Source organism: Pan paniscus, chromosome 12, assembly GCF_029289425.2.
Source record: "Pan paniscus chromosome 12, NHGRI_mPanPan1-v2.0_pri, whole genome shotgun sequence".
NCBI lineage: Eukaryota > Metazoa > Chordata > Mammalia > Primates > Hominidae > Pan > Pan paniscus.
Genome location: NC_073261.2, coordinates 82,008,188 through 82,029,995, shown reverse-complemented (window position 1 = coordinate 82,029,995; position 21,808 = coordinate 82,008,188). Strand labels below are relative to the sequence as shown.

General features: G+C 36.0%; 1 protein-coding gene across 4 annotated transcripts in view; it reads left to right on the top strand.

The window, feature by feature from the left end:
- Positions 1–21,808, top strand: part of CAMKMT (calmodulin-lysine N-methyltransferase) — a 413,124-nt gene that overhangs the window by 15,006 nt on the left and 376,310 nt on the right. For all 4 annotated transcript variants that reach the window (XM_063594979.1, XM_034953047.2, XM_008976233.4 and 1 more), the window contains exon 3: positions 13,469–13,533. In XM_063594979.1, coding sequence (XP_063451049.1) covers positions 13,469–13,533 — 65 coding nt within the window. The remainder of the gene's footprint in view (positions 1–13,468; positions 13,534–21,808) is intronic.

The following is a 21,808-nucleotide window of genomic DNA, read 5'->3' as shown; positions in this document are numbered from 1 at the left end:
CATGATAATAATTAAAATGAAGGAATAATTTTCCCTTAGTGACTTTTCATCTGAAGCTAAAGTTTAAACAATGTAAAAGTTAGGTTACAAAATTCCCAAGGTTTGTTGTAGTCTTTGTCTACCTGTGGATGGTTGACTCTTTCTTTCAAATTACGTGTTGAGAGTTATGAAATGAAAATCCAGGATATGACTCCTGGATTTTGTTCCTTGACAAACTATTCTTGCCTTTCTGGTACTTTCTTTCTTTCTCTTTTTTGAGACGGTCTCACTCTGTTGCCCAGGCTGGTATGAAGTGGCATGATCATAGCTCACTGAAGCCTTGACCTCCCAGGCTTAAGCAATCCGCCCGCCTTAGTCTCCCAAGTGGCTAGGACTACAGTTACATGCCACCATGCCCAGCTAATTTTTGTATATTTTGTAGAGATGGGGTTTTGCTGTGTTGCGCAGGCTGGTCTCAAACTGCTGGGGTCAAGGGATCTGCCTGCCTTGACCTCCCAAAGTGCTGGGATTACAGGCGTAAGCCACTATGCCTGGACTTCGGTACTTTGTTTCTTAGAACTTTGTAGAAGAGGCTCTTGTTATTAGATAGATGCAAGTATATAAGCTAAGAGACACCAGGAGATGTTTATACTAAAATTCTTTAATTAAAATTTCCTTTTCCCTATCTCATAAACTATAATCTATTGTTGTATAAAGCTTGCTGTGTAGATACAAGAAATTGTTCCTATCTCCCATATTTCAACTTAATTCCAGCACAGCAGGAATTTGCATATTCTGGAAGCTTTAAATTGCTTCCATTATATATGGAACCATAGAAGTGCCTGAGTTATTCATTTATAAGTGTATACGTGTCTTAGGTATAGAGAAAGCTGAGAGGCCTGAACTGTCCTTCTTTGTTTGAATAAGACTACTGTTACTATGGTAATTGCTGAATTCGAAGGCTAGAACTCTTGACTTTTGCCTTGTCCTGGGAACTTAGAATGGGCAAAAAGTCAAGAATGACTTTGTCTTTGACTGTGTTGCATCTTTCTATTATAACAAATGCACTACACCGAGATCATACCTTCCATTTCTAGGGAAAGAAAAAGACAAACCAAACCCTCACCTCATTATTTTAGTTATATAGCTTGTGAATGTTCAGTAAATAAAAACTAGTGATTAGATGGTTTGCTTATGAAATTAGATGTATGGCAGATTATTTTTGTATGTGTGGTATAACCTAGGTACGTATATAGAGCTTGGCAAGGCTGGCATCTAAGACAAATACGAATACTGCATTTATATTTAAAAGCATAGTTTTATTGTTAGTAGTGATATTAACAACAGAGGTGATTATAGCAATAAAACAACGTTTTTTAGGACCTTTAAAATATGATCCGTAGTTTCCAGAAAACTGTGAATTCCATTGTGTCACATTTTTATGGATCTTAAATCATAGATATGGGCTAGTATAACTTAGTTTTCTAATTTGTTTTAAATTTCATTGCAATTTTTTATGTAACGTGCTTACATATAAATATACTGTTTCAGTAAATTGAAATGTTCCCTTAAACATTTTCCAAATCCCAATATAGTACATGTAGAAACCATCTACTAATTTCCTAAAACTCATAAGACTGGAAAACATCTCTTTAGCTATTTTTAAAATTTGTAATTTTTAACCACTTATTTTTGAAAGAACTCCAAAGCATCTAGAATTAAGTTTGTTTGTTTGTTTGTTTGTTTGTTTTGAGACAGAGTCTTGCTCTGTCACCAGGCTGGAGTGCAGTGGCGCGGTCTTGGCTCACTGCAACCTCCGCCTCCCGGGTTCAAGCGATTCTCCTGCCTCAGCCTCCTGATTAGCTGGGACTACAGGCATGTGCCACCATGCCTAGCTAATTTTTGTGTTTTTAGTAGAGACGGGATTTCACCATGTTGGCCAGGATGGTCTCGATCTCTTGACCTCATGATCCACCCACCTTGGCCTCCCAAAGTGCTGGTATTATAAGCATGAGCCACCGCGCCTGGCCTAGAATTAAGTTTTTAAAACCTTCTGAAAACCTCTCCTCTTTGTTCTTCTGCAGCCTTTTAGGACCCACTCCACTCTCTGGCTTACTTTGTATTTTTGGATCAATTTTCTTTCACTCACAATACAATTTACATAACAAAATTTGCTATTTTAATCACTTTAAAGTATGCAATTCAGTGGTTTTAAGTATATTTACAATGTTGTACAGCCTTCACCACTATTCCAGAACTTTTTCATTACCCTGAAAAGAAACCCCATATACATTGGCTGTAACTCCCCATTCTCCTCCTTCCTCTAGTCCCTGGCAACCAGTACTTGACTTTCTGTCTCTATGTGTCGTCTGTTCTGGACACTTTATGTAAATGGAATCCTACAATATGTGGCCCTGTATGTCTATCTTCTTTCACTGAGCATAATCTTTTTAAATTTAAGATTCAGCCATATTGTACCACATAACAGTACCTCATACTTTTTTTATGGCATCCCACTGTATGGCTAATGTATTTTGTTTTTTTCATCAGTTGATGAACATTTGGATTGTTTCTAATTTTGGGCTATTATGAATAATGCCACTATGAATATGCATGTACAGGTTTTTGTGTGAACATATGCTTTTAATTCTCTTGGGTATGTACCCAGGAGTGGAATTGCTGGGTCATGTGGTAACTCTATGTTGAACTTTTTGAGGAGTAGCCAACTATTTTTCATAGGGCTGTACCATTTTATATTCTAGGAATGTATGAGTGTTTTAGTTTCTCCCCATGCTTATCAGTGAAGCACTTGTTAATTTTTCTTCTTTTTTAAAAAATATTATAACCCTTATAGTGGATATGAACTGATATCTCACTGTGGCTTTGATATGCATTTCTCTATTGTCTAATGATGTTGAGTATCTTTTCATGTGCTTATTGGCCATTTGTATTTTTTTTCTTTTTTTTGAGAAATGCCTATTCAAGTTCTTTGCCTGCTTTTTTTTTTAATGTTTTATTTTCTTTCGAATGGGACTTTTGCACTCCTGTCTTTGTGTTTTTAATTGAGCTGTCTCTTTTTATTGTCAGAGTTATTTTTATATATTCTGGATATTAGACCCTATCATACATGTGATATTTGCAAATATTTTCTCCTAGGCTGTGCATTTTCTTTTAACTTTCTTGATATGTAGTATCTTTTGATGCACAAAATTTTTAATTTTGATGAGGTGTTAACGTGTCTATTTTTTCATTTGTTATCTATAATTTTAATGTCATATTTATCCATGGCTTGCTTTTCACCTCTAGTTTCAACCTCTTGGCATGTTTAGGCTTCAGATTTTTCCTCTAGCAGCTTTTCTTTTTCCCTCTTCAAATAATTATCTGCCCCAATGACTCGTTCCTCAGTCCTTACTCAGCAGGCCATTTTTAGGAGGAAACTCAAAGTTCCTCAGTTCTAGGATAGCTTTAGGTGCTTGTCAAAAAAATGGTTGGCCCTGGGGAGAAGAATCTGGCCATTGTTAATGGTTTGGGATAAAGCTTTGAAGTTTAGGACAAAGATGGAATGAACTTTTTATACTCTGAATATGTTGGCAAAAAATCGTAGTTGTCACATAACATTAATTACAAGTATAATGCTAAGACTGAAGTTTTTAAGAATTTAAGTTTGAGCAGTTTCTTTTGTTATAGGCATTACTAGCGAACCACAGAGATCAGACAGGACCTAGGTAAATAGTTGAAAAACTAAGACTAGACAAGAGCTTGTAGACTTGACGCTTGAATAAAGTAGATGACTCAGTGAAAAAGAACAGTCCTTAAGTTTGGAACAAATGAAATGGAACTTGAAGTAACCAAACTGAATCTTCGTCATATTATATTGATAGCAGTTTTCCTATAATTAGAACTAACTTCTTATAGTTTTGAAAATAGTGATTATTAACATTATTCTTTCATAAGATGCCATCTTTTAGGGTTTTTAAACCCTGATAATTTCATGGATAATTGATTTCATTTTTATTAGTATCTTAGAGGTATAGGATGAGGTTTACTGTTTCTCCACTGCCTACCCCCTTAAAAAGGTCATAGGGTAAGCATTCTGTTTCTTTAAGAAATAATGCTTTCGGCTGGGCATGGTGGCTCACACCTGTAATCCCAGCACTTTGGGAGGCTGAGGTGGGCGGGTCACGAGGTCAGGAGTTTGAGACCAGCCTGGCCAACATAGTGAAACCCCATCTGTACTAAAAATACAAAAATTAGCCGGGAGTGGTGGCAGACACCTGTAATCCCAGCTACTCGGGAGGCTGAGGCAGGAGAATCGCTTGAACCCGGGAGGCAGAGGTTGCAGTGAGCTAAGATCGCGCCATTGCACTCCACCCTGGGCGACAGTGCAAGACTCCATCTCAAAAAAGAAATAATGCTTTCAAGAATGACAAGTTTTGTTTCAGTGATAAGTTGAAATCAAATTTTTTATTTTGAATAGTGTTTTTAACTTTAAAAACATGTACTTAACTTCTATTATCTCGGTTTGTTTTTTAGAAATTAAAAAAAATTACCATTATTACAAAATATGTGCATGTTATTTCTACTTGTTTCAGATTTAATTACAAGTATTTATTTCATCCTGATATATGAGAGACAGAGAGAGAGAGAGACAGATGCAAGAAGAAGAGAATATTCTTATTAAAATTAGGCCATAAAACAATTCCACTTTTAGCAACGTATCTTAAGTAAACAATCAGAAATAGATTTGATGTTTTCCACAAGAATGTTCACTGCAGCAGTGTGCACAATAGTACAAAATTGGGCACAATCTTAAAATCCAACATAAAGTTCTGGTTCAATAAATTATGGTGCAGACATCCATTGAACTTGGCAGCCATTAAAATCATGTTATGGGATATTACTTAATGATGTGGGAAACTGTTTATAATACATAATTTGTTATAATTGGTGAATAACAAATTGCAAAACAATATGGACAAGTGCTTTCAGTTCTTTAATAAAAGGAATATGTGAACATAGAATAAGATTTGAAGGCTGCGTACCAAAATTCTCATGTTATCTCTCCATGTTAGGATTATGAGCAGTTTTTTCTTGAAGGAACCGTATATTGCTTTTATATTAAAACTTTTTTTGGATTTCAATACTGTATTGTTGATAATTTTAATAGTTTTATCTTACACTTTTTTTTTTTTTTTTTTTTTGAGATGGAGTTTCGCTCTTGTCACCCAGGCTGGAATGCAATGGCACGATCTCGGCTCACAGCAGCCTCTGCCTCCCGGGTTCAAGCGATTCTCCTGCCTCAGCCTCCTGAGTAGTTGGGATTACAGACGCCTGCCACTACACCTGGCTAATTTTTGTATTTTTAGTAGAGACAGGGTTTCACCATGTTGGCCAGGCTGGTCTTGAACTCCTGACCTTAGGTGATTCTACCTGCCTCAACCTCCTAAAGTGCTGGGATTATAGGCGTGAGTCATCTTGCATTTTGGAGGTTAAATATTTTGCTCATTTTCATCTTTTTTTAGTATTTACTGTAGTTTTCCATATTAGTGTAAATAACCTCATCTCTACCTAGAATCTTATAGGCCCAGAGAAGACAAAGAATCATTATGTTATTATGATTGTTTTATTTGTGATTGGTGACTTTGTTTTTTCAGATTATGATACTTTGGGGCCTAGTGCTTATTTGGTCAGTCATATTGCAAATAACTTTTTTCTTTTTCTTTTTCTTTTTTTTTTTTTTTGAGACAGAGTCTCGCTCTGTCACCCAGGCTGGAGTACAGTGGTGCGATCTCCACTCACTGCAAGCTCCGCCTCCCGGGTTCATGCCAATCTTCTGCCTCAGTTTCCTGAGTAGCTGGGACTACAGGTGCCTGCCACCATGCTCAGCTAATTTTTTGGTATTTTTAGTAGATACGGGGTTTCACTGTGTTAGCCTGGATGGTCTCGATCTCCTGACCTGGTGATCCACCCGCCTTGGCCTCCCAAAGTGCTGGGATTACAGGCGTGAGCCACCATGCCCGGCCAACTTTTTTCATCTCATTTAATTACCCTGTCAAAGAACTGGGCCTCTGTGGCAGAAATAAAGAAAAGCTCTATTTTTATGGAAAGGGTAATACAGTTTACACGTATTCTCTTACTATGTTTTAGTTTGCTTGGCTGCCAAACCAAAACACCACATACTGGGGGGCTTAAACAAGAGAAATTTAGTTTCTTGCAGCTCTGGGAGCTAGAAATCTCAGATCAAGGTGTTGGCAGGTTTGGTTTCTTCTGAGGCCTCTTCCCTTTGGCTTGCAGATGGCCGCCCTCACACTGCCTTTTCGGAGGCCATTCCTCTGTGCATGCATGACCCTGATGTCTCTCTGTGTCCTACCTCCTCTTTTTTTTTTCAGTTGATAATTTATTTTATTTTATTTTAGTTTTATTTTTTGAGGCAGAATCTCACTCTGTCACCCAGGCTGGAGTGCAGTGGCGTGATCTCTGCTCACTGCATCCTTCACCTCCCAGGTTCAAGCAATTCTCCTGCCTCAGCCTCCCGAGAGGCTGGGACTACAGGCGCATGCCACCACACCTGGCTAATTTTTGTATTTTTATTAGAGATGAGGTTTCACCATACTGGCCAAGCTGGTCTCAAACTCCTGACCTTGTGATCCGCCTGCCTCGGCCTCCCAAAGTGCTGGGATTACAGGCATGAGCCACTGCACCTGACCCCTTTTTTTTAATTTGTAATTTTAATTTTCATTTTTTTCCATAAGTTATTGGGGTATAGGTGGTATTTGGTTGCATAAGTAAGTTCTTTTGTGGTGTTTTGTGAGATTTTGGTTCACCCATCAGCTGAGCAGTATACAGTGTACCATATTTGTTTATCCCTTGTACCCCTCCCACTCTTCCCCGCAAGTCCCCAAAGTCCATTGTATCATTCTTATGCCTTTGCATCCTCATAGCTTAGCTCCCACATATCAGTGAGAATATATGATGTTTGGTTTTCCATTCCCGAGTTACTTCATTTAGAATAATAGTCTCCAATGCCATCCAGGTCACTGCAAATGCCCTTAATTCTTCCTTTGTGTAGTATTCCATTGTATATATATATATATATATATACCACAGTTTCTTTATCCACTCGTTGATTGATGGGCATTTGGGTTGGTTCCACGATTTTGCAATTGTGAATTGTGCTGCTATAAACATGAGTGTGCAAGTGTCTTTTTTGAATAATGACTTATTTTCCTCTGGGTAGATACCAAGTAGTGGGATTGCTGGATCAAATGGTAGTTCTACTTTTAGTTCTTTAAGGAATCTCCACACTGTTTCCATAGTGGTTGTACTAGTTTTCATTCCCACCAGCAGTGTAGAGGTGTTCCCTGATCACAGCATCCACGCCAGTATCTATTGTTTTTTGACTTTTTGATTATAGCCATTCTTGCAGGAGTAAGGTGGTATTGCATTGTGCTTTTGATTTGCTTTTCCCTGATCACTAGTGATGTTGAGCATTTTTTTCATATATTTGTTGGCCATTTATATATCTTCTTTTGAGAATTGTCTATTCATGTCCTTAGTCCACTTTTTGATGGGATTGTTTGTTTTTTTCTTACTGATTCGTTTGAGTTCGTTGTGGATTCTGAATATTAGGCCTTTGTCAGATGTTTAGATTGTGAAGATTTTCTCCCACTCTCTGGGTTGTCTGTTTACGCTGCTGACTGTTCCTTTTGCTGTACAAAAGCTCCTTAGTTTAATTAGATCTCAGCTATTTATCTTTTTTTTTTTGCATTTGCTTTTGGGTTCTTGGTCATGAAATCCTTGCCTAAGACAATGTCTAGCAGAGTTTTTCCAATGTTATCTTCTAGAATTTTGATAGTTTCAGGTCTTAGATTTAAGTCCTCAATCCATCCTAAGTTGATTTTTTATAAGGTGATATGAGTATCCAGTTTCATTCTCTGCATATAGCTAGCCAATTATTCCAGCACCATTTGTTGAAAAGGGTGTCCTTTCCCCCACTGTTTGTTTTGTTTACTTTGTCAAAGATCAGTTGGCTGTAAGTATTTGGATTTATTTCTGGGTTCTCTATTCTGTTCCAATGGTCTCTGTGCTTATTTTTATATCAGTACCACGCTGTTTTAGTGACTGTGGCTTTATAGTATAGTTGAAATCAGGTAGTGTGATGCCTCCAGATTTGTTCTTTTTGCTTAGTCTTGCTTTGGCTATGCAGGTTCTTTTTTGGTTCCATATAAATTTTAGAATTGTTTTTTCTAATTCTGTGAAGAATGATGGTGGTATTTTGATGGGGATTGAATTGAATTTGTAGATTGCTTTTGGCAGTATGGTCATTTTCACCATATTGATTCTACCTATCCATGAGCATGGGATGTGTTTCCAATTGTTTGTGTCATCTGTGATTTCTTTCAGCTGTGTTTTGTAGTTTTCCTTGTAGAGGTCTTTTGACTTCTTGGTTAGGTATATTCCTAAGTATTCCCTTTTTTTTTTTTTGCAGCCATTGCAAAAAGGGTTGAGTTCTTGATTTGATTCTCTACTTGGTTGCCGTTGGTGTATAGAAAAACTATTGATTTGTGTACATTAACCTTGTATTTGGAAATTTTGCTGAATTCTTTTATCAGTTCTAGGAGCTTTCTGGAGGAGTCTTTAGGGTTGTCGAGGTAAACAATCATATCATCAGCAAACAGTGACAGTTTGACTTCCTCTTTACTGATTTGGATGCCCTTTCTTTCTTTCTCTTGTGTTTGCTCTGGCTAGGACTTCCAGTACTATGTTGAAGAGCAGTGGTGAGAGTGGGCATCCTTGTCTTGTTCCTGTTCTCAGAGGGACTGCTTTCAGCTTTTGCCCATTCAGTATTATGTTGGCTGTGGGTTTATCATAGATGGCTTTTATTACATTAAGGAATGTCCCTTGTATGCCAGTTTTGCTGAGAGTTTTAATCATAAAGCAAAGCTGGATTTTGTTGAATGCTTTTTCTGCATCTATTGAGATGATCATGTGATTTTTGTTTTTAATTCTGTTTATGTGGTGTATCACATTTATTGATTTGCATATGTTAAGGCATCCCTGCATCCCTGATATGAAACCCACTTGATCATGGTGGATTATCTTTTTGATATGTTGTTGGATTCAGTTAACTGGTATTTTGTTAAAGATTTTAACATCTGTGTTCATCAAGGATATCAGTCTGTAGTTTTCTTTTTTGGTTATGTCCGTCCCTGGTTTTGGTATTAGAGTGATGCTGGCTTCATAGAATGAATTAGGGAGGGTTTCTTATTTCTTTAGCTTGTGGAATAGTGTTAAAAGGATTGGTACCAATTCTTCTTTCAATGTCTGGTAGAATTCTGCTGTGAATCCATCTGGTCCTGGACTTTTTTTTGTTGGTAATTTTAAAATTACCATTTCAGTCTCGCTGCTTGTTATTGTTCTGTTCAGGGTATCTAATTCTCATGCTTTACTGACTGGGCTAGCTGGGTGCCTCAGGGTATCTAATTTTTCCTGATTTAAGCTAGGAGGGTTATATTTTTCCAGGAATTTATCCATCTCTTCTAGGTTTTCTAGTTTATGTGTGTAAATATAGTAGCCTTGAATGATCTTTTGTGTTTCAGTGGTGTCAGTTGCGGTATCTCCTGTTTCCTAGTGAGGTTATTTGGATTTTCTCTCTTCTTTTCTTGGTTAATCTTGCTAATGGTCTATCAATTTTATTTATCTTTTCAAAGAACCAGCTTTTTCTTTCATTTGTCTTTTGTATTTTGTTGTTGTTGTTTCAATTTCATTTAGTTCTGCCCTGATCTTGGTTATTTTCTTTCTTCTGCTGTGTTTAGGTTTGGTTTGTTCTTGTTTCTCTAGTTCCTTGAGGTGTGACCTTAGACTGTCAGTTTGTGCTCTTTCAGTCATTTTGATGTAGGCATTTAGGGCTATGAACTTTCCTCTTAGCATCACCTTTGCTGTATCCCATAGATTTTGATAGGTTGTGTCATTATTGTCATTCAGTTCGAAGAATTTTTTAATTTCCACCTTGATTTCGTTTTTGGCCCAGTGCTCATTTAGTAGCAGGTTATTTAATTTTCATATATTTGCATGGTTTTGAAGGTTCCTTTTGGAGTTGATTTCCACTTTTATTCCACCATGGTCTGAGAGGGTGCTTGATATAATTCCAGTTTTCTTAAATGTATTTAGGCTCGTTTTATGGCCTATCATATGGTCTGTCTTGGAGAAAGTTCCATGTGCTGTTGAATAAAATGTTTATTCTGCAGTTGTTGGACAAAATGTTCTGTATGTATCTGTTAAGTCCATTTGTTCCAAGGTATAGTTTAAATCTATTGTTTCTTTGTTGACTTTCTGTCTTGATGACCCGTCTAGTGCTATCAGTGGAGTATTGAAGTCCTCTACTATTATTGTGTTGCTGTCTATCTCATTTCTTAGGCATTAGTAATTGTTTTATAAATTTGGGAGCTCCAGTGTTAGGTACATATATGTTTAGGATCGTGATATTTTCCTGTTGGACAAGGCCTTTTACCATTATATAATGTCTCTCTTTGTCTCTTTTAACTGCTGTTGCTTTAAGGTTTGTTTTGTCTGATATAAGAATAGCTACGCCTGCTAGTTTTTGGTATCCATTTGCATGAAATGCCTTTTTCCACCCCTTTAAGTTAAGTGTGAGTCCTTATGTGTTAGATGAGTCTCCTGAAGGCGCAGATAGTTGGTTGGTGAGTTCTGATCTATTTTACGGTTCTGTGTCTTTTAAGTGGAGCATTTAGGCTATTTACATTCATTGTTAGTATTGAAATGTGAGGTACGCTTGCATTAATTGTACTCTTTGTTGCCTGAGTACTTTGTTTTTTTTTGTTTTTGCTTTTTAACTTGTATTTTTGTTTTATAGGTCCTGTGTGATTTATGCTTTAAAGAGGTTCTACTTTGATGTGTTTCCAGGATTTGCTTCAATATTTAGAGCTCTTTTTAGCAGTTCTTGTGGTGGTGGCTTGGTAATGGTGAATTCTCTCAGTATTTGTCTGAAAAAGACTGTAATTTCCTTCATATATGATGCCTACTTATATGATGCCTTGTTTCGCTGGATACAAAATTCTTGGTTGACAATTGTTTTGTTTGTTTGAGAGGCCCCAGTCCCTTCCGCATTGTAGGGTTTCTGCTGAGAAATCTGCTGTTGATCTGATAGGATTTTCTTTATAGGTTACCTGGTGCTTTTGCCTCACAGCTCTTAAGATTCTTTCCTTCATCTTAACTTTTGATAATCGATGGCAGTGTGCCTAGGTGATGATCCTTTTGCGATGAATTTCCCAGAGCTTCTTGTAGTTGGATGTCTAGGTCTCTAGCGAGGCCGGGAAAATTTTCCTTGATTATTCCCCCAAATATGTTTTCCAAGCTTCTTCCTCAGGAACACCGATTATTCTTCAGTTTGGTCATTTAACATAATCCCAGACTTCTTGGAGGCTTTGTTCATATTTTCTTATTCTTTTTCTCTTTGTTGGATTGGGTTAATTTGAAGATCTTGTTTTTGAGCTCGGAATTTCTTTCTTCTACTTATTCAATTCTATTGTTGAGACTTTCCAGAGCATTTCACATTTCTAAAAGTGTGTCTGAAGTTTTCTGACGTTTTGACTGTTTTTTCTTTATGCTATCTATTTCCTTGAATGTTTCTGCCTTCACTTCTTATATTGTTCTTTTGGATTTGCTTGCATTGGGCTTTGCTTTTCTCTGGTGCCTCCCTGATTAGCTTAATAACTAACCTCCTGAATTCTTTTTCAGGTAAATCAGGGATTTCTTCTTGGTCCGGATCCATTGCTGGTTAACTAGTGTGATTTTTTTGGGGGTACTAAAGAGCCTTGTTTAGTCACATTAACAGGGTTGTTTTTCTGGTTCCTTCTCATTTGGGTAGGCTCCGTCAGAGGGAAGGTCTAGGGCTGAAGGCTGTTGTTCAGATTCTTTTGTCCCACTGGGTGTTCCCTTGATGTAGTACTCTCCCCGTTTTCCTATGCATGTGGCTTCCTATGAGCAGAACTGCTGTGATGTCTCTCCTGGGTTCTAGCTACCCAGTGAGTCTACTGGCCCTGGGCTGGTACTGGAGGTTGTCTGCACGGAGTCCTGTGATGTGAACTGTCTATGGGTCTCTTAGCTGTGGATACTAGTGCCTGTTCTGGTGGAGGTGGCGGGGCGGGGGGTACAATGGAGTCCGTGAGGGTTCTTAGCTTTGGTGGTTTAATGCTCTATTTTTGTGCTGGTTGGCCTCCTGCTGGGAGGTGGTGCTTTCCAGAGAGCATCAACTGTAGTAATACGGGGAGGAACTGGTGGTGGGCGGGGCCCTAGACCTCCCAAGAGTATATGCCCTTTGCCTTCAGCTACCAGGGTGGGTAGGGAAGGACCATCATGTAGGGGCAGAGCTAGGCCTGTCTGAGCTCAGAATCTCCTTGGGTGGGTCTTGCTGTAGCTGCTGTGGGGGATGGGGGTGAGATTCCCAATACCTCCTCTTCTTATAAAGAAACCAGTCACATTGCATTAGGGCCCACCCTAATGACCCTATTTTAACTAAATTACCTTTAAAAGCCCTATTGCTAAATATAGTCACCTTTCGAGGTACCAGGGTTAGGGCTTCAGCATAAGAATTTGGGGAAAGTGGGAGGCACACTTCAGTCCGTAATTCTATATATCACTTATGACAAGTTTTAAATGACAAAGTGAATGTTGAAGTAAATTTTTATGAATTATCAATGATTATTACAAACTTTTATAACGTTGTAAAGAACTTCAGCTGTAAATTATATGGGAGAGAATGTAGAGGATTGTAGATGGATTAGCACTAATTTTTTTTTTTCCCTGAGAAACTCAAACTCTATGACCTATTGCACAATTGAGTCTATTTGTATATAACAAATAGTATTTTTCATAGGTATTAATAAAATATCAGTGTCAAGTCAAATATTTAAAAGAGTTGTTAACTGAAGCAGGATTAGAATTAAAGGCATTAGAATTAAGATTAGTGGGCAAAAGATACAAAAACTTTGCTCCCTGACATTCATGACTGTCTGTAGATGGAATAGCAGACCTGAAGATTGGCTATTTCTTTGTGACTGAAGTTCTGAATTTTTTGTGCTGTTATAGAGTAAATTTATGTATTGAGTGTGGTTCTGGAAGGTGATGATTTTTCAGCTTGATTCTCTAAGTATACTGTGTGGGTTTTTGGCTTTAAAAAGGTTAAGAACTTCCCTTTACATAATGAAAACCCAACAAGTAAATATTATTTGTTAGTACTTTAAGATGTAGATTAATCATTTAAAAAGTCATTATGTTAAATATTCTGAGGACCATACTGTTATTTCTTTCCTTCTCCCTCTAGTGGGCAGAAAATATTCTTAAAATATAGCATGGAATAATTTATTGCTATTGGGTATACCATAATATAGAGTCTCAGTCTCAGCTTTTTTGAAAACTAAAAATGTTAACATTTCAGAATGACTAAAGCAAACGCTTTACTCCTTTCTAGGCATAATAGTGGATCCTTGAATGTTGAAGATGTCCTTACCAGCTTTGACAATACAGGAAATGTTTGTAAGTTATACATTCACTCTATAGAAATATATTTAGTGTTTTACAAAGTGAATTTATAGTTGATGTTTTCTTCTCACTAATATTTATTATACTCACTAAATGTGTGCATATATGTATATATAATAGAAAGTTTTACTGTCTTTAGCTGCAAAATAAGCCTTGTATAAGGTACACCGACAAAATGGGATACTGCAGTTTCTACACTTTGCAGGTGTGTGTGTGTGGGGGGGAGGTGGGGGAGGGAGAGAGAGAGGGAGAGAGAGAGGGAGAGGGAGAGAGTAGGTCAGAAAGAACACTGGACACTGAAGTACTGTCCCTTTTATTTTTGTTTCCATTTTGACCTCAGTTAATTCAGTAGTGGGGCTGTGTCTTCCTTCTTTGCTTTGTTTCGGGTGCTTTCTTTGCCATTCCCTGCTTCTTTACTTTCACTGTAGAATAAACCCAGAACATATTTTTCTTGATGCTACTATACATTAATACCAGAGTGTTTTTGTTTGATGCAGTATTACAGTATTACAGAATATATTGCCTTTTCATCAAAGCTTCTGATTAATTGGTGATAGATTTGTCCACTGAGAAAATCACTTAAATATTTCTTATAGTTCTTGTAATTAATTTCATGTGATGAAAGAAATCAGCCAAGAATACCTTTATGTCACTGAGTTAAACAGCATACCATCATAGGAGCTATGGACTTTTTATGTTTTTTGTATAGGACATTTCTCTTAAGATAGTGAATTGTCAATGAAATATGAGCATTTTAAATGTAAAAATAGTACTCATACTCTTTTTCTCAAAGAAAATTTCAGAACTGTTAACTTTTGGCTGAATTTAGGTAGTGTCTTTGGCTTAACAATGCAGCTTTATCAAATAAATAGATTTGCATAGAATTGTGTTCAGTAATACTCAGACAACACTTGTTCTTATGTCCACATTATGATAAGCTTTTGATTTTATAGAAAAATATTTGTGGTTCACTAAGGAATCTATAAATGTCCTTAAATTATCCTAAATACCTAAAATAATGTAGGTTTCTTTTTTATGGATAGTGACAGATGTGCCTTTTAGTTTCTTTCTTTTTTTAAAAAATTTTTCAAACACCAACTTGAACCCGAATGCCTTTTAGTTTCTCCATGTTGGCATTTAGTGAATTCTTTCCCACTTAGGTGTATCTCATATTTTTATTAGGTCTAGGCAAGGACTGGGCAAAGCATACCAATGATGGTTGAGGATACATACTCTTTTAGTTCTGGGGTAATGTTAAATATCATTGAGTCAGGCTTAAACATATGTAATTTCAGAAAATGATTCTAGAATGTTAAATGTGGAATTTTTGATTCAGTAATGTAAAAGTCAAGTATTGTTCCCCGTTGGCTCAGTATGAAATAGGGCCACTAGCTGACAGCATTATGTAAAATAAAAATAATTTCCTAAAGGCATCAATTATTATTTTAGGCATGAATAACTGTCTTAGCCTTCTCTAACATTTTTTCCCATCAACTTGTTCCATACCCCGTGTTGTTGTTGCATGAACAAACGGAAATATTGCATATTCAGGGTGTTTTTTCACTGTTGTCTGTTGTTTGGTAGAAAGGTTTAAGACTTTGGAATGATACTCACCTGCGTTTGACTTTTGGCTCTGAAACTCATCTTGAGCAATTTGTATCATCTCTATGAACCTCAACTGTTTTCATCTCTTAGGGCTGGCTGTGTTATAAAGAAAGTACATACATACTGCATGGCTGAGAGTTGATATGCAATAAAAGTTATTAATTATTACTGGCGATGAGTACCTATATAACCTCTTTTGGTTTTTTCCTAATAAAGAAGATAATATTATTAGGATTATTCTGTCTTATACTATTTTAATTGAACTAACAGGGCAGAAAAATTAGATAAAATTAGCAAAATAGCTGTTTATTAAAATGCCTCATTATAAATATTGCCTTAAAAACCTGGATATATTGCTGAGTGATAGAAGTGGTGACAAAAATAAGACCTCTTAAAATATGTTGTTTTGTGTACCTTTTATGTTTACTTTTTATTGTAACAGAAAAATCTATATAGATGTTTCATTTAATGATAAATTGGTAAAGCCCTGTTCCAATGAAGTAAATATTGATTATGACTTTTATATAATCTTGGACGTAAAGTAACCATGGACTGAAAAAGTGATTTTTCACTTGATGCCTCAAAAATTTGATTTTATTATGCCGATAGTGATATTGAGTTTGTGACTAGAAAACCCAGCAGAGGGCGCCACAATCATAATTCTTTGTCATAGCCCAATATAATTAGGATAAATAGCTCAAATAATAACCCTAAGCTTTTACCATGTAGACATATAAAGATGTGTCTAAACATTTCTATTTGATTCATTTATAATATATTTAATATATTCAGTAATTCAAAAATACAAAAAAATAGATTTTTCCTGGCCGATTTTTTAGTTTAATTTTTAAAAATATCAGTTTAATTTTTGTACTTCTAGCTTTAAATAAAGAAGTACTTTTGATACAGAGCGAAAGTTCCATACAAGAGTATCAGTTCATAAATCACCACCATGGTAGTACGTTAAAGGACAATTAGAATGAGGAAAAAAGTTTCTAATAGATGAGAGAACCAAGAGATGGAATTATCTATTTATTTTAAGAATTTGTTTCTAGGTTAATAATGCTTCCTAGTAATAGAAAAAACAGCTTAACTAAAACATTTTCTAGTCACAAAAACCTGATATGTGTAGATACAGTAAAAAAAGGTATGGTCATGGTTTAGTAGAACCATTAATTTCAATTTTAAGTTCATTTTGAATATCAGGGGATGATTATATTCATTGCAAATTTTCAGAGATGAAAGGATCAGTCTTACCTTCTGAATTGGTTTATGCTCTAAGTGAAAAGACTTGGAAAAATCTCTTTAATTTTGGAAAATAAACCTCTAGATAACTTATTTACTTTTAGAAAAGATAATTTTTTTGTATTTACTTTTTTGTATAGAAGTTTTGTGGTTTTAAATGTATGAACTGCAAAGTGTTTTATATTTTTGAGGTAACTTTTCATTGCTTGAATTTCTTCGAATGTTGTGGGAAGAAATTAAGAGGAATCTCGTACAGAATGAATCACGTCTGCGTATTGATTTATTGCTGTGTGATATACGACCCAACCTTCTTTTTATATATTTATATTTACTATGGTGGAAAACAAACCATTTTGAAAGTGCTTACCTTTAACTAGGAATAGGTATGTATATTTCATTATTTGGTTTCTACTACTTGAGAACCTACTTTCTTTTGAGATATCAAAGCTTCTTGGTCAGGAGGTTGTGTCTACTATTGATTCATTGTGCCCAGAAATACGTGCTGACAAGCTACCTAGGGAAGAGTATAGGATGACGTCTTTCACCTCAGATGAGGTACTGGCTGCTTCTGTGTCTCCTTTGATATGTCGCTCAGATACCTTGGGTAACAAGGGAGTGCTCTATAAGCATTGTAGCAGATTTCTTGCTTCTGCTTTTTCTGTGGGCAGGGACTCCTTTCTAGCTTGTCCTCTGACCTCTGGTCAAATAAGCTGCACCATGCTGTCTCTTCCAAAATCATTTTCCTTTTCTCCAAAGTCATTTCGTTCCACTACTGAAAGGAATTTTAAAAAATGTAATTCTCAGTGCTTACTTGATCCAAATTTGGATACCATAGTATCTAATTTAACTATTTGTTGTTTGTAACATCTCATCTTATGCTTGGGTCTGTAATAGATTCATTGGAACATTTTAAGCACATCATCCTTTGTTGAGTAGTATGAACAGAAGTGTTAGTACTTCGTATAGTTTATTATAAACTATGTACAATATAATGTATATAATCCTTTAAAGGATAGGAGGTCAGCAGTTATATCATTTCAGTAATATCATTGTGAAGCAGGATTCCTGGCAAATGTTGCAGCTTAAGTCTGGGGGATGTATTGGTAAAACTTCTCTACTATTCTTTGAAAAAAATTTTTTTTCTTGGTTGAGCTCCATGACAGGACCCTGTGGTAGTTGGTGTCGCATTATCTCCTGGAGGAATTTGTAGACCCTCTGCCATATATACTTGTACATGTGACAGTGGTGATTTTTGTTTTCCCCAGTGAATTCTAAGACTGACCAGGATTTTTTTTTTTTAATGGAGTTTCACTCTTGTCCCCCAGGCTAGAGTGCAATGGTGCAATCTTGGCTCACTGCAACCTCTGCCTCCCAGGTTCAAGTGATTCTCCTGCCTCAGCCTCCCGAGTAGCTGGGATTACAGGCGCCTGCTACTATGTCCAGCTAATTTTTGTCTTTTTAGTAGAGACGGAGTTTCACCATGTTGGCCAGGCTGGTCTCGAACTGCTGACCTCAGGTGATTTACCCGCCACAGCCTCCCAAAGTGCTGGGATTATAGGCAAGAGCCACTGTGCCTGACCTGACCAGGATTTTTAATGCACACAGTTATAGACTTTGCTTCCTAGTGGTCTGATAGCAGAATCTGTTTGTCTGTTTGTGATGTATCTAAAACTGATGTCTTTTGGGGTGGTAATCAGTTATTATTGAAAGAAAGACTCATTAAAATAAAAGTCAGGTGTGGAGGTATGTTCTTGTAGTTCCAGCTACTCAGAAGGCTAAGGCTGGATGATTGCTTGAGCCCAAGAATTTGAGGCAAGCCTGGGCAATATAGCAAGACTTTTCCTGTAAAAACAAGACAATCAAATATTTATCTTCCTGGTTTTTCTAGAGGAAAAAAAATTATATGTTTTCACTTTTTACTTGTATTTAGGAAACCAAAGGTAATAGTTTCTTTGGAAATATGGTCTAAATTTTTAGTTTTTCAGTTTCATTGTTGTTATGTTATAAAGTTAGGGTTTGGAATGTTGGTGAAATTATCAAAGCTTCAAGAATGTCAGCTTGGATTTTAAAATGCTATTCTTATTCAAATAAAGATGTCTATATATGTAATGCATATGTATGTATATATGTATATGTAGCTATATAATGCATATATGTAGCATGTGTGTATACATATGCATATATACATATATGTAGTATATGTGTATACATGTACATATGCAGATATATAATGCATCTATGTAGTGTATGTGTATATATATGCATTATATATACATATATGCATTGTATATCTATATTTATATACAGATATATACATATACACAGTACAGTGGTTTGATTAAAAAATGAAAAAGTTGGGCTTTTATGGGTCATTGCTCTGTTTTTAATTTAGAGTGGTTATGGAAGGTATATGGGATATGAAGTTCAGGTTTTAGCTCTGCGGCTTATTAGCTGTGTAATTGTAGACAAGTCTTTGTACAAGTCTTAACTCCGTATGTAAAATTGAATAGGAAACAATAAGTGCTTTATAGTGAGGTGAACATAATATTAGATAATGTGAAAGTACCAAGTAAACTGTAAATAGTATTTGTATTTTTTATGGTTAGTAATATCATCTGCCTCATTCTTGAATTTTTTCAGTACCTTTGTTATTCAAAATAATACAAGATAGAAGATATTTTTGGTATGTGCCATTCTGTTTTAATATCATACATTATTTTGTTATGTGAAAACAATGTAAAGCTACACAATTAAAATAGTGTGGCATTATTGCAGAAATACACATATAAATCAATATTTTTAGAATAAAGTGTTCACAAAGACCTAAATGTATGTGACTTAACATATGATGAAGATACGATTTTAGTAAGAGAGGAAAGGATGGATTCTTTAATAAATAGTATTGGGACCATTGCCTAGGAATTTAGGAAGCTAATAAAGCTGACTCCCTCCTATATACTATATGCCAAAATAAATTTAATATGGGTTAAGTATTTAATTAAAAACATAACACTTAGATATTTCAGATGAATAATTTTAATATATTGAAATCAAGAAGGTCCTTCTAAGTGCGAGTCAAACACCATGAATTTAAAGGTTAATAGATTGACTAATTTAAGATTTAAAGACCCTTTATTCAAAAAGCAGCATCAAAAAAATTGAAATACAAATTACACACTGGAAATTATTATTTATGACATATATTCAGATGAAGATGTATTTTCTTTATAAAGAGCTCTTACAAATGCATAATAAAAAGACAATCTGAAAACCTGTAAGATAGAGAAAAACGTAGCCAAAAATTTAAGAAGAGGTATTTCACAAGAAAAATAGCAATGTTCTGTATGTACATCAAATGGTTATTTTATTAGGAATTGAAGGAATGATTTTTAAAAGTGAGATAATTTTTGCTTATCAGGTTGGCAAAGATGAAAGAAGTTAAGCAGTAATCAGTAAATTGTGGGGAACTGGGTATTCTCATACACTGTTGGTGGAGGGGGGTAGGTAAATTAATTCTACTTTTCCAGAGGCAGTCTGATTATATCTTTCATAATTTTAAATATCCATATCTTTCAACTAATGATTACCTTTCTAAAAAAAAAGAAAGAAAGAAAGAAAGAAAGGAACCAGGATGGGAACTGTGGCTCACACCTGTAATCCCAGCACTTTGGGAAGCCAAGGTGGGCGGATCACAAGGTCAGGAGATCGAGACCATCCTGGCCAACATGGTGAAACCCTGTCTCTACTAAAAATACAAAAATTAGCTGGGCGTAGTGGCGTGAGGCTGTAGTCTCAGCTACTCAGGAGGCTGAGGCAGTAGAATCGCTTGAACCCAGGAGGCGAAGGTTGCAGTGAGCCGAGATTGCGCCACTGCCCTTCAGCCCGGGCGACAGAGTGAGACTCCATCTCAAAAAAAAAAAAAAAGAAAAAGTATACAATATTTTGTTTTAAAATAATACTTTTCTTGAAGGAGCTCACAGCATGTTAGATGTTAATGTATTAGTCCCCCATTACACGTATGAGATAAGGAATCAGAGATCAAATCATTTTAACCCTTTCTTAGGTTGGGAAAGTACAAAGAGGTTAAAGTCAGTCAGTGGCAGAATATTGAGCTTTGGGCATAGAAAATTTATAAGTTGTGTTACAAAATAAATATTTAAGGTCATCAATGCATTATGTGGTTAGAACGCATGGGTAATGATCAGCAGCCCTGAGAGTATAGGGGACCTGAAAGCCAGTGGAGCACTGATGGTATGCAGCATGGCAGTAGATTCTTAGTCCCTCTTTAGCATCGTAATGTACATGTAGTCTTTGATTCTTAGTCTGTGTTAGAATTTTTGAAGGTTGGCTTCAGTTGCTAGATGGCAATTTCCCTAGCCATGTGTCTCCAACTTCTTAGCTCCACAGTTGTCAGGACAGTTTTTTCTTTTGGCTCAAAATTAGGTAAGCGTGCCCCTAATTCATAAACAGAGCCCTACACATTTGTTATCAATTACCAGAGAAGGAAAAAGACACATTTGTTATCAATTACCAGAGAAGGAAAAAGACACATTTGTTATCAATTACCAGAGAAGGAAAAAGAAGTCTCTTTTTAATGTATTTAAAAAATTTCTATTTGAAATAAGAAACCACAGAATTGGAATGATTCTTTGACAGTAGAACTTGGTGCTATCATGGGAACTGACTGAAATAAACCCTATAATCCTTTGTAGATTCATATGCCTTAATCAGTACAATAATATAGAGAGGTAGCTCATGTCTTTGTCATAAACCTGCTAGTTTCTCCCTCTTTTAAATATCTAAAGGGATGTTTCTAATTTAGGTACTTCCAAGTTTTAGCACAAGATATGCCAAGAAAGTCTTTTTATTTTTCCCCTGAGCAAATACTGAGTAGTTTTCCTTTGTCTGTCTTTTAAATAGCTACCATTACTTTTGCATCCTTTACAGTATTTGTCAGGAGCTTTGTAAGTACTGTCCCGTTTAATAATCTTAACGTCTTTACAAGGGGTGAGGAAACTGATGTCCAGAACAAGGTAATTTGCTTAAAGATTTAGTAGGTGGTGGCACAGGAATTTAACTATTCTACTTTATTTCTTAAAGCCTACATTTCTCCAAAACGGCGAGAAATGAATTTTAAAAGTTTGTGATGGGAATTGAAACTGAAAGTGGTAACTTGAAGGGCTAGAAAATAACTTTGGCAAATGGAATTCTGTGCAGCAGATTGTGTCTCAGAGGAGACTGATTAAAGGTCAAGAAAAATGGGCTCTCCAGGGTTTCTGCAAGGTAGTTGACAATCTAATGGAATGGGGATTTGGGGAGTGTGGATAAGGGACAAAGAATGCGTTTTCTTTTAATAGTCTTAAACCAAATGCGGGCTTTGTTTTACTTCAGTTTCTTTCTTTTTTCTTTTCTTTTCTTT